The sequence below is a fragment of the Nerophis lumbriciformis genome, linkage group LG17, assembly GCF_033978685.3.
Source record: "Nerophis lumbriciformis linkage group LG17, RoL_Nlum_v2.1, whole genome shotgun sequence".
Classification (NCBI taxonomy): domain Eukaryota; kingdom Metazoa; phylum Chordata; class Actinopteri; order Syngnathiformes; family Syngnathidae; genus Nerophis; species Nerophis lumbriciformis.
In genome coordinates this window covers 522,501-535,238 of record NC_084564.2, presented here as the reverse complement: position 1 = coordinate 535,238, position 12,738 = coordinate 522,501, and the positions used below count along the sequence as shown (strand labels likewise).

Below are 12,738 nucleotides of genomic sequence, written 5' to 3'. Positions count from 1 at the left end.
TTTCTGGCTACTCTACCCACCTCTGTATATAATGTAGGAACCTACCACAATATTAATAACAGAAAAAAACAACCCTTTTGTGTGAATGAGTGTAAATGGGGAGGGAGGTTTTTTGGGTTGGTGCACTAATTGTAAGTGTATCTTGTGTTTTTTATCTTGATTTAATGAAAAAAAAGAAAAAAAGAAAAAAAAAAAAAAAGAAAAAAAAACGATACCGATAATAAAATTAAAAAATAATAATAATAATAATTTTCGAAATTACATTTTAACGCATTTATCGGCCGATAATATCGGCAGTCCGATATTATCGGACATCACTAATTGGAACAGTTCCACCATCGACACACTCATCTCACCCTAGGGCAGGGGTCGGCAACCCAAAATGTTGAAAGAGCCATATTGGACCAAAAATACAAAAACAAATCTGTCTGGAGCCGCAAAAAATTAAAAGCCATATTACATACAGATAGTGTGTCATGAGATATAAATTGAATTAAGAGGACTTAAAGGAAACTAAATGAGCTCAAATATAGCTACAAATGAGGCATTATGATGCAATATGTACATATAGCTAGCCTAAATAGCATGTTAGCATCGATTAGCTTGCAGTGGCCAAATATGTCTGATTAGCACTCCAACAAGTCAATAACTTCAACAAAACTCACCTTTTATGCACAACCTTAAAAGTTTGGTGGACAAAATGAGACAGAAAAAGAAGTGGCATAAACATACTTGCCAACTTTGAGACCTCCGATTTCGGGAGGTGGGGGGGTGGGGGCGTGGTCGGGGGTGGGGAGGGGCGTGGTTAAGAGGGGAGGAGTATATTGACAGCTAGAATTCACCAAGTCAAGTATTTCATACATATATATATATATATATATATATATATATATATATATATATATATATATATATATATATATATATATATATATATATATATATATATACACATATATTTATATATATATATATATATATATATATATATATATATATGTATATACACATATATTTATATATATATATATATATATATATATATATATATATATATGTATATACACACACATATATATATATATATATATATATATATATATATATATATATATATATACATATATATATATGTATATACACATATATTTTTATATATATATATATATATATATATATCTACATCCTGAAAATATGCAAACAAAACTGTGTTTGGATAATTGATACTTCAAACTTGCATAAATAAATATTAAGGAATATAACATAACTTGGCTTCTGAGAGCTTCAAAATGTAATGAATAAAATGCTAAAGTTGTTGATAAACAAGCAATTATTTTAATAATTAAATAGGGTCATTTTAAATTAATTATTATGATAATTTAAAATTAATTATTTCAAATATGTTTATTTTAATGTATAATTCTATGGCTGGATGTAATAAGGAGTCAGAAAAAATAAAAATAAAAATACAATTAATTTTGATGTTTTTAGCAAAATATAGTAAAAATGTATTTTGTTTTTTTGTTTTTTTTAAATGAATAAATATCTATTTATTTTTAGGTAAGATAAACATAATAATACAATTTGTCTCTAGTCTGGATGATTTAGTTCTTGTCACCCTGTCCTCCCGTCGTGAAAAAAGGCTGTCCTCATTCAGGTCCGCATGGAGCTAGAGGGGGCGTGGCCTCTAGCTCCGGCTGAAAATCGGGAGATTTTCGGGAGAATATTTGTCCCGGGAGGTTTTCGGGAGAGGCGCTGAATTTCGGGAGTCTCCTGGAAAATTCGGGAGGGTTGGCAAGTATGGGCATAAAACACGTCCTAGAAAGTTATACATGTAAACAAACTGGTGAGTTCAAGGACCGCCAAAATTAGTAGGACAAAACGGCGTTCGCCAAATACTGGAATCAGTGAAGCATGTTCAATATAAACAGTGTGCTTTATAACAATTAGGGAGGTTTGTGTCATGTTTGTCCTCCTACAGAAACCATATTAAAACAAAAAATAGATTGTTTTCCCCTCATCTTTTTCCATTTTTCATACATTTCTGAAAAAGCTCCAGGGAGCCACTAGGGTGGCGCTAAAGAGCCGCGGGTTGCCGACCCCTGACCTAGACATTCAAACATTGCACTTCCACTTACGCGCATCAGCGATTCACGTGCAAAATTCCAGTGAGTTTTCGCTTTTCAACATCAAAAAAGAAGAACGCCTTGTTTTTTTTTTCTTCTTTTCTGCATTTTTTAAAGAAAATTCAAACAAACCAGTCATATCCTGTGTTTTTTCCATTTCCATTCATGAAGAGAACATTGAAACACACGATGGCGGACAAAGCGCAGCGTGCGATGGAGGAAACATAGCGCAGGCATCACAATCAAACACCTACCCGTCGTCGTAGGCGGCCTGGCGGCGAGCGGACGCCAGAGTGTCCATCTCAATGAGGTTGTCCTGCAAAGTCTCGAGGAATGCCTGCTGTGCTATGTTTCTACACATGGAGACATGGGCGTGAAGCCGGTGGTGAGATGGGCGTGCAGGCGTCACAAGGAAAGACACACACACCTTATTTACTACTACTACTAGTAGTACTACTACTACTACTACTACTACTACTACTACTGCTGCAGAGGTAGGACTACTCTCCTACCTGGTTGTGTACGAGCCCTGCCCTTCTCTGCAAGCATCTTGCTCCTCTCCAATAAACATGAGAGTATTCTGGCTCCTTGTAGGAAAACAATTCATCACTTTACACAACAGAAACCTTAAAGGGGAACTGCATTTTTCTTTTTCTTTTTATGCATTCTAAGTCGTAAAATACGGCTAGTAAGAGGTGGCTAACAATGCAGCTATTTTGAGTACACTATTGCGTCCATAAAGTTCTCTACAAACATCCAAAAAAGCACCGACCATTCTCTGTTTACATGTGGTGACCTGCACATTACTAAGTATTAGTATTATTGTTGTTATAAGTGCTAACACAGAGGAACTACTTTTAGCTTATGCTGCTGTATTGACATGTTGAGCTGCTGCATGGCCTCTGAGTTGGTGACAGTTAATTCTAGATGATAAATCATGTCTCTCACCTGGATAGTAGAAGGTTGTGGACATAAACACACAAGTTGGTCAACTTTGACATTCAACTTAGACCCAGAGATGGCCAGAAAGACATAAAAAGATGCTATTTTTTAACCTTTGTGAGACATATAATGATGTAAAGGGGAATATATAAACATCCCATCTGATCTTCATCCCAGTGAGAGCAGACATTGTACAGTCAGTGATTGTTTTATTATATGTGTATATCGTGTTTAGCACTTAGCAATACTGCTACATGATGCTTAGTGTTTCACTTCTAAAACTTGGAAGTCATCCTCCTTATGTTCAGGCTCAAAAATAGAAGTTTCTGGATCACCATTTGTCCCAAAGTAGTTTTTGTTGTCTCTCATCAAGTCTGCCATGATTAGTAGTCTTGATGTTGTTGTTGAAGGGAAAGTGAACGTTGTGATGAGTATGTGAAATTAATACTTAAAATGATGAAAATGTATAAATATTACATGTTATTATGAATGTTACTACATTACAAATATACTTACAGTGTGTACATAAAATATGTAAATATTACATGATATTATGAATGTTACTAGCTACTACATATACACTTATATCATGTGTATAAAATATGAAAATAATACATGTTATCATGAATGTTACTAGATACTAAATATATACTTATATAAAATATGTAAATAGTACATGTTTAATGTTACTAGATACCAGGTATATAGCATATGTAGATTTGACTTGTTGTTATGAAGGTTACTAGATACTACGTATATACTTACAGTATGTATATAAAATGTAAATATTACATTATTATGAATGTTACTACATTGCATATATACTATATTTTCGCACAAGAGGTAGAACATCTCACTCTGTTTTCTGGAATCTACAGCATGTATATAAAATACATAAATATTACATGTTTTTATGAACGTTACTAGATACTACATATATACTTACAGCGTGTATATAAAATATGTAAATATTACATGTTATTATGAATGTTACTACATTACATGTATACTTACAGTGTGTACATAAAATATGTAAATATTACATGATATTATGAATGTTACTAGCTACTACATATACTTATATCATGTGTATAAAATATGTAAATATTACATGTTATCATGAATGTTACTAGATACTAAATATATACTTACAGTGTGTATATAAAATATGTAAATATTACATGTTTAATGTTACTAGATACCAGGTATATAACATATGTAGATTTGACTTGTTGTTATGAAAGTTACTAGATACTACGTATATACTTACAGTATGTATATAAAAATGTAAATATTACATTATTATGAATGTTACTACATTGCATATATACTATATATACTATATTTTCGCACAAGACGTAGAACATCTCACTCTGTTTTCTGGAATCTACAGCATGTATATAAAATACATAAATATTACATGTTTTTATGAACGTTACTAGATACTACATATATACTTACAGTGTGTATATAAAATATGTAAATATTACATGTTATTATGAATGTTACTACATTACATATATACTTACAGTGTGTACATAAAATATGTAAATATTACGTGATATTATGAATGTTACTAGCTACTACATATACACTTATATCATGTGTATAAAATATGTAAATATTACATGTTATTATGAATTTTACTAGATACTACATATATACTTACAGTGTGTATATAAAATAAGTAAATATCACATGTTTAATGTTACTAGATACCAGTTATATAACATATGTAGATTTGACTTGTTATTATGAAAGTTACTAGATACTACGTATATACTTACAGTATGTATATAAAAATGTAAATATTACATTATTATGAATGTTACTACATTGCATATATACTATATATACTATATTTTCGCACAAGACGTAGAACATCTCACTCTGTGTTTTCTGGACTCTACAGCATGTATATAAAATACATAAATATCACATGTTTTTATGAACGTTACTAGATACTACATATATACTTACAGCGTGTATATAAAATATGTAAATATTACACGTTATTATGAATGTTACTACATTACATATATACTTACAGTGTGTACATAAAATATGTAAATATTACATGATATTATGAATGTTACTAGCTACTACATATACACTTATATCATGTGTATAAAATATGTAAATATTACATGTTATTATGAATTTTACTAGATACTACATATATACTTACAGTGTGTATATAAAATAAGTAAATATCACATGTTTAATGTTACTAGATACCAGGTATATAACATATGTAGATTTGACTTGTTGTTATGAAAGTTACTAGATACTACGTATATACTTACAGTATGTATATAAAAATGTAAATATTACATTATTATGAATGTTACTACATTGCATATATACTATATATACTATATTTTCGCACAAGACGTAGAACATCTCACTCTGTTTTCTGGAATCTACAGCATGTATATAAAATACATAAATATTACATGTTTTTATGAACGTTACTAGATACTACATATATACTTACAGCGTGTATATAAAATATGTAAATATTACATGTTATTATGAACATTAGTAGATACTACATACATATTAACAGCGTGTATGTAAAATATGTAAGTAGTACATATTATTATGAACGTTACTAGATACTCCATATACACTTACAGTGTGTATATAAAATATGTAAATATTACATGTTATTATGAATGTTAATAGGTACTACATATATACTTACAGTGTATACAAAACCTTGATGGAGGCTTTTTGGCATAATAGAACGACTTTGATTGACTTCGTTGTTAGCTGACTTTTGCTAACCTTTATTTACAATTTAGAATGCAAAAACAACATGTGAAAGATGGACACAATTCCAAAAAGTTCCCCTTCAAGGTTGCCTTGACTTATTTTATCGACGAGACATGTCCCAGGTGGTCCATGTACATGTTGGACAATGACTTGTTGATTCAAAGATATATTCTACCAGCTTGAAGAACATTACAAAGTTGTACATACACAAAGAAAGGAAAGAGGAACAATAGCGTGGAAGGGAATATGGAAACAGGAGACAAGTACAACATGAGGCATACATGGTCCTATGTATGTCATGTTTAGATGTATCTTTTTTTACTGCTGATACCATAGTGATATTGGCTGATACCGATACTATCTGATATCATATAAGCAGGAAGGAAGGTAACTTGTATCATTTAGTAGTGAATGTTATAAAAGGGTTGATCAAGTGAAAATAATGGTTGTTATTAAAAACATGAACTTATTTATTATTAATTGTCTGGAATGGACTTATGATGTCTTTAAGTTGAAGGGGAGTGGTCATTGTTGTTGTTTTTTGGAGAGAACTAGTGGTCACAATAATTCTTCAGGTTGAGTTGACTATGCGGACACATTTGTTACTAGATACTTGCACTTCTGCCTTGAAGACTTTGTATGTGTAAGTAATAAGTAACTATCATTATTTGTTTATATTGACTTTTTATTGTTCCATGATTATTACCTATGTCTAGCTTGTGTGCTATTGTGTGCTTAGCTGTTGTGTAGCTGCTAGCTCCTAGTAGCCTATAGCCTAGCATGTTTACCTTTTGGAAATGACTTTAGTAAAATAGAAGAAATTGCGCATTTATTGGAGGACATTTAGATGTTAACTGTCTGTCCAGCTGCAGGACTGCTTGTATCGCACATGATATCACACACACAAGTAAACACTCTGCAGGGCCACTTGTATCGCACATGATATCACACACAAGTACACACTCTGCAGGACTACTTGTGTCACAAATGATATCGCACACAAGTGAACGCTGCAGGAATGCTTGCATCGCACATGATATCACACACAAGTTAACACTCTGCAAAACTGCTTGTATCGCACATGATATCACACACACAAGTAAACACTCTGCAGGGCCACTTGTATCGCAAATGATATCGCACACAAGTGAACGCTGCAGGAATGCTTGCATCGCACATGATATCACACACAAGTAAACACTCTGCAAAACTGCTTGTATCGCAAATGATATCACACGCAAGTCAACACTCTACAGGACTGCTTGTATCGCACATGCTATCACACACACAAGTAAACATTCTGCAGGACTGCCTGTATCGCACATGATATCACACACACAAGTAAACACTCTGCAGGGCCACTTGTATCGCACATGATATCACACACAAGTACACACTCTGCAGGACTACTTGTATCACAAATGATATCGCACACAAGTGAACACTGCAGGAATGCTTGCATCGCACATGATATCACACACAAGTAAACACTCTGCAAAACTGCTTGTATCGCAAATGATATCACACGCAAGTCAACACTCTACAGGACTGCTTGTTTCGCACATGCTATCACACACACAAGTAAACATCCTGCAGGACTGCCTGTATCGCACATGATATCACACACAAGTACACTCTCTGCAAGTCCGCTTGGATTGCATATGATATCACACACAAGAAAACAGTCTGCGGGAATGCTTGTATCGCAAATGATATCAAGCACAAGTAAACACTCTGCAGGAGGACTAATGGTCAGACTGTGTGAAGGAGGCGGGACTAAGGACTAATGGTCAGACTGTGTGAAGGAGGCGGGACTAAGGACTAATGGTCAGATTGTGTGAAGGAGGCGGGACTAAGGACTAATGGTCAGACTGTGTGAAGGAGGCGGGACTAAGGACTAATGGTCAGACTGTGTGAAGGAGGCGGGACTAAGGACTAATGGTCAAACTGTGTGAAGGAGGCGGGACTAAGGACTAATGGTCAGATTGTGTGAAGGAGGCGGGACTAAGGACTAATGGTCAGACTGTGTGAAGGAGGCGGGACTAAGGACTAATGGTCAGACTGTGTGAAGGAGGCGGGACTAAGGACTAATGGTCAGACTGTGTGAAGGAGGCGGGACTAAGGACTAATGGTCAGACTGTGTGAAGGAGGCGGGACTAAGGACTAATGGTCAGATTGTGTGAAGGAGGCGGGACTAAGGACTAATGGTCAGACTGTGTGAAGGAGGCGGGACTAAGGACTAATGGTCAGATTGTGTGAAGGAGGCGGGACTAAGGACTAATGGTCAGACTGTGTGAAGGAGGCGGGATTAAGGACTAATGGTCAGACTGTGTGAAGGAGGCGGGACTAAGGACTAATGGTCAGACTGTGTGAAGGAGGCGGGACTAAGGACTAATGGTCAGACTGTGTGAAGGAGGCGGGACTAAGGACTACTGGTCAGATTGTGTGAAGGAGGCGGGACTAAGGACTAATGGTCAAACTCTGGGAAGGAGGCGGGACTAAGGACTAATGGTCAGACTGTGTGAAGGAGGCGGGACTAAGGACTAATGGTCAGATTGTGTGAAGGAGGCGGGACTAAGGACTAATGGTCAAACTCTGGGAAGGAGGCGGGACTAAGGACTAATGGTCAGACTGTGTGAAGGAGGCGGGACTAAGGACTAATGGTCAGACTGTGTGAAGGAGGCGGGACTAAGGACTAATGGTCAGACTGTGTGAAGGAGGCGGGACTAAGGACTAATGGTCAGACTGTGTGAAGGAGGCGGGACTAAGGACTAATGGTCAGACTGTGTGAAGGAGGCGGGACTAAGGACTAATGGTCAGACTGTGTGAAGGAGGCGGGACTAAGGACTAATGGTCAGACTGTGTGAAGGAGGCGGGACTAAGGACTAATGGTCAGACTGTGTGAAGGAGGCGGGACTAAGGACTAATGGTCAGACTGTGTGAAGGAGGCGGGACTAAGGACTAATGGTCAGACTGTGTGAAGGAGGTGGGACTAAGGACTAATGGTCAGACTGTGTGAAGGAGGTGGGACTAAGGACTAATGGTCAGACTGTGTGAAGGAGGCGGGACCAAGGACTAATGGTCAGACTGTGGGAAGGAGGCGGGACTAAGGACTAATGGTCAGACTGTGTGAAGGAGGCGGGACTAAGGACTAATGGTCAGACTGTGTGAAGGAGGCGGGACTAAGGACTAATGGTCAGACTGTGTGAAGGAGGCGGGACTAAGGACTAATGGTCAGACTGTGTGAAGGAGGCGGGACTAAGGACTAATGGTCAGACTGTGTGAAGGAGGCGGGACCAAGGACTAATGGTCAGACTGTGGGAAGGAGGCGGGACTAAGGACTAATGGTCAGACTGTGTGAAGGAGGCGGGACTAAGGTCAGAGTGAAGACTTGACCTTCAGCTCGTTAGCTAAGCACACATTCCACCTTTCATACGTCCTCCAAGTCCTTACCTCAAACTGCACACCTGATCTTTTATTATTATTATTATGCTGCACACCTGATCTCTCTCTGCTGCTAATTGTCTGTCACCGTGGCAACACCTGACTAAAGATGCCTATTCGTTCATTAAAGGCACACCTATTTGCTGTCCATCTCCACCTTTTACCATCAGAAACACCTTAGAGTAGTCAGTGTACAGCTTGGATAGCAGCACATGTTTACTCTGCACAGACAATATGATCGACAATTGGTTTTACATGGTAGGGCACAAGTATGAGTGCTGACAGGGCTGGGGGAGCTGTGGTTTGTTGAGGTAAATTATTGAATAGAGAAAAGTAATAACCAAAAAATGTGTGTTTTGCTTCCTGTCAGATAGGGTGCCGGTTGTGTTATGGCCCAGGGATGCATGAGTGCTGACAGTGATAGGGGAGTTATGGTTACCTGAGGGGAATTATTTTGTAAACATCTGGGAACACAAGACAGCTGTGTTTTGCCGACAGCCAGGCAAGGTGCTGGAACTGTCATGGTCCGGGGATGCATGAGTGCTACCAGTCCTGTGGGAGCTGCGGTTCGTTGAGGGAACGTAATGTGTGAGTCTGGCAATACAAGTGATTACCAAGGTAATTGTGTCTTGCCTACAGTAAGATATGGTGACGGCAGCGCTGTGGCCCGGGGCTGCATGAGTGCTGCCAGCGACGCGGGAGCTGTGGTTTGTTGAGGTAAATTATTGAGTATAAAATTGGCAATACAAGTAATTACCAAGATTAAAGTGTCTTGCCTTCTGTGAAAAACGGTACTGGTCAATGTCCGGGGCTGCATGAGTGCTGCCAGTGCGGCGGAAGCTGTGGTTTATTGAGGTAAATTATTGAGTAAAAAATTGGCAATACAAGTGATTACCAAGGTAATTGTGTCTTGCCTACTGTCAGATACGGTGATGGCAGTGTTATGGTACGGGACTGCATGAGTGCTGCCAGCGCGTCGGGAGCTGCGGCTTGTTGAGGTAAAATATTGAGTAAAAAATTGGCAATACAAGTAATTACCGAGATTAAAGTGTCTTGCTTACAGTAAGATATGGTGATGTCAGTGTTGTGGTCCGGGGCTGCATGAGTGCTGCCAGCCATGCATGGGCTGCGGCTTGTTGAGGTAAATTATTGAGTAAAAAATTGGCAATACAAGTGATTACCAAGGTAATTGTGTCTTGCCTACTGTCAGATATGGTGATGGCAGGGTTATGGTACGGGGCTGCATGAGTGCTGCCAGCGCGTCGGGAGCTGCGGCTTGTTGAGGTAAAATATTGAGTAAAAAATTGGCAATACAAGTGATTACCAAGGTAATTGGGTCTTGCCTACAGTAAAATATGGTGATGTCAGTGTTGTGGTCCGGGGCTGCATGAGTGCTGCCAGCCATGCATGGGCTGCGGCTTGTTGAGGTAAATTATTGAGTAAAAAATTGGCAATACAAGTGATTACCAAGGTAATTGTGTCTTGCCTACTGTCAGATATGGTGATGGCAGTGTTATGGTACGGGGCTGCATGAGTGCTGCCAGCGCGTCGGGAGCTGCGGCTTGTTGAGGTAAAATATTGAGTAAAAAATTGGCAATACAAGTGATTACCAAGGTAATTGTGTCTTGCCTACATTAAAATATGGTGATGTCAGTGTTGTGGTCCGGGGCTGCATGAGTGCTGCCAGCCATGCGGGGGCTGCGGCTTGTTGAGGTAAATTATTGAGGGGAAAATTGTCAATTCAAGTGATCAGCAAGATGAAAGTGTCTTGCCTACTGAGAACAATGGTGCTGGTAGTGTCCAGGGATGCATGAGTGCTGCTGGCATTGTAGGAGCTGCGGTTCACTGATATACTGTGACAACATGAGACCAGTAAACACACAATTACAGCACAAGTTGGACGACATCGTCCCCTCGTTGAACCGCGTCTCTCCCGAGTGAGTGCCCTCAGACCGAGACCAGGTGTACACTGACTACTCTAAAGTATGCAATATTAGCGTGTCGTGGTGAAGTAAGAATGGTAGGAGTGCCAATCACGGCCAGGTTCTTGCTAACGAGGTGTATGCGTTACCATGACGATGACGACAAAGATTGGTGTCTGTTTTGACTCTGCCGGGTTGCCACGGCAACAAGAAAGCAGCACTTTTCTCTCGGCGTCCCGGCTCCTCCCACTCTGATAATTAGCATGAGAAGCTCCGCCCCCGAGGGCTCACCTGGTCTCCAGCGGGATGTTGCTGTTGAGCAGCCAGGTGTCGGGGGCGCCGCCCGCCGAGTCCTGGGCGCAGGCCGGACCCTCGGGCGGGGCGGAGCCGTCGGTGGGGGCGGGGCTTGGGTTGCTCCTGGGCGTGTAGTTCCCTGGGTTGAGGGAGTTGATGGAGGAGGCGTGGTGCTGCTGGTTGGGAGAGTGGGAGTGGGAGTGGGACAGGGGGGGCGTCCTCAGCCGGGGGTGGTTGTGGAAGACGTCTGAAACGGGAACAATTCATATTTAATGTTTGTTTTTTCTCATCAATCAATCAATCAATCAATCAGTCACAATTGATCTGTATAAGCCTCAATGACAACATCTGGACCCATGTCTGGGCAAGGAAAAACTCCAAAAGCCCGAGGTGGGAAAAAGACGAAAGCTTGAGAAGGTCACGCAGGGAACACAACAGGAAATGCAAAAATAAAAGCATCCAACCTGACGTGATAATAAGATGCTGATACGTGAACCGATGTCGATATTTCTGCTTCAGATGACCGACCGAAGATATGACAACTCATGACTCATCTTCCATCATTTGGGGCTGAATGTGTGTTAGCATGTGTGTTAGCATGTGTGTTAGCCTGTACGTTAGCATGTGTGTTAGCATGTGTTTTAGCCTGTACGATAGCATGTGTGTTAGCATGTGTGTTAAAGTTTGTGTTAAAATGTGTGTTAAAATGTGTGTTAGCATGTATGTTAGCATGTGTGTTAAAATGTGTGTTAGCATGTGTGTTTGCATGTGTGTTTGCATGTGTGTTAGCATGTGTGTTAGCCTGTGTTTTAGCATGTGTGGTAGCATGCGTGTTAGCATGTGTGTTAGCCTGTGTCTTAGCATGTGTGTTTGCATGTGTGTTAGCATGTGTGTTAGCATGCGTGTTAGCATGTGTCTTAGCATGTGTGGTAGCATGCAAGGTAGCATGTGTGTTAGCATATGTGTTAGCCTGTGTCTTAGTATGTGTTTTAGCATGTGTGTTAGCATTTGTGTTAGCATGAGTGGTAGCATGTGTGTTAGCAACTGTGTTAGCAAGTGCTTTCAGCAAGTATGTTCGCATGTGTGTTAGCAAGTATGCTCGCATGTGTGTTAGCATGTGTGTTAGAATGTGTTAGAATGTGTGTTAGCATGTGTGTTAGCATGTGTGTTAGCATGTGTGTTAGCATATGTGTTAGCATGTGTGTTAGCATATGTGTTAGCACGTGTATCAG

At 39.1% G+C, this 12,738-nt stretch overlaps 1 protein-coding gene across 1 annotated transcript in view; it reads right to left on the bottom strand.

The window, feature by feature from the left end:
* Positions 1-12,738, bottom strand: part of tenm4 (teneurin transmembrane protein 4) — a 218,553-nt gene that overhangs the window by 139,985 nt on the left and 65,830 nt on the right. Inside the window, exons 5-7 of the mRNA XM_061972168.1 lie at positions 11,504-11,753; positions 2,639-2,713; positions 2,381-2,479 (exon numbers count right to left, since the gene is read on the bottom strand). Of these exons, the coding sequence (XP_061828152.1) occupies positions 2,381-2,479; positions 2,639-2,713; positions 11,504-11,753 (424 nt within the window). The remainder of the gene's footprint in view (positions 1-2,380; positions 2,480-2,638; positions 2,714-11,503; positions 11,754-12,738) is intronic.